Source organism: Gekko japonicus, unplaced genomic scaffold (assembly GCF_001447785.1).
Source record: "Gekko japonicus isolate JY-2015 unplaced genomic scaffold, Gekko_japonicus_V1.1 scaffold1346, whole genome shotgun sequence".
NCBI lineage: Eukaryota > Metazoa > Chordata > Lepidosauria > Squamata > Gekkonidae > Gekko > Gekko japonicus.
The window spans coordinates 367,252-368,450 of record NW_015162521.1 but is presented as its reverse complement, the minus strand read 5'-3'; the positions used below and the strand labels follow the sequence as shown (position 1 = coordinate 368,450).

General features: G+C 48.1%; 1 protein-coding gene across 9 annotated transcripts in view; it reads right to left on the bottom strand.

The window, feature by feature from the left end:
- MBD1 (methyl-CpG binding domain protein 1) overlaps positions 1 to 1,199 on the bottom strand; it is a 105,798-nt gene that overhangs the window by 34,225 nt on the left and 70,374 nt on the right. For 7 of the 9 annotated variants that reach the window (XM_015406236.1, XM_015406237.1, XM_015406238.1 and 4 more), the window contains one exon: positions 78 to 143. The exons of the other annotated variants lie outside the window; for them this stretch is intronic. In XM_015406236.1, coding sequence (XP_015261722.1) covers positions 78 to 143 — 66 coding nt within the window. The remainder of the gene's footprint in view (positions 1 to 77; positions 144 to 1,199) is intronic. 9 annotated transcript variants of the gene reach the window in all.

Here is a 1,199-nt window from a genome sequence, read left to right as displayed (position 1 = left end):
CCACAGCCCCACAGATCCTCCGATTCCCTAGAGCCTACACGAGCATCCCTGCAGGGCACAGCATACAAACCACTCACTGTGGTAGCAGAGCGCTTCTGACGGGGGCAGCCTGGGGCCAGCTGAGCCTTGGGAGGGGGCCCATCCTGACAGCAAGAGAGAGAGAGAGAGAGAATGAATGAATGAATGAATGAATGAATAAATGGAGTGAAAGGGTGAGGATAGCCTGTACGTTCCAAGACAGCGCAGGGGCCAGAAGGGGATCTAATCTGAAAGCTTGGTACAGAAATACCAGAAGTGTCACCGACACAAAGCTCTTGTGTGCTTCATTTTTTTTGGCAAAGCAGCTTCCTCGTTAATAAGAGGGCTTCGAATCTTTTGATCAAGTTAGTTTCATGCAGTGGAGAGAAGGTCCTTAGAGAAAGATAAACCCAAGAGCCTAGCACTGTTATAAGAAAGGGAGGATGTGAGACTCCTGCACGGAATTATTACAGAAGCAGTACAGCAGGCTCAGAGCAAGGATTCTGGTAAGATCTGTGTTTTGTAAACTGTGCTCCAGCACAGAAGCAGTTGATTGGAATTCGAGAAGAAGACTTGGTTTTATACCCCGCCCTTCACTACCCGAAGGAGTCTCGGAGCGGCTTACAATCGCCTTTCCCTTCCTCTCCCCACAACAGACACCCTGTGAGGTAGGTGGGGCTGAGAGAACGCTGAGAGAACTGTGACTGACCCAGGGTCACCCAGCTGGCTTCATGGGGAGGAGGAGTGGGGAATCAGACCTGGCTCTTCAGACCAGAGTCCTGCCGCTCTTAACCACTACACCAAACTGGCTCTTCAAACCCAATCTCTGGACCCTTGGTATACAGATTTGTAGTACCACATTTTTGATATTGATGGTTATTGTGTTTATTTCTGCTGCAATAACCAATCAATCAATCTTTGATGCCACAAGTAATAGAGATCTCATGAAACCTTCACCCTTCAAAATTCTAAGCTGACTTGAGAATGCACACTAAGTTAAGGGTGCACAGACTCTTATTGGGATAATAAGCCCCTTATTCATGAGTGGCCACTTGTGCCCCACGTGGGCCAGAGCAGGAAGCCCCCCCCCCCAGCCTATGGCAAGAAGAAGAAGAAGAAGAAGAAGAAGAAGAAGAAGAAGAAGAAGAAGAAGAAGAAGAAGAAGAAGAAGAAGAAGAAGA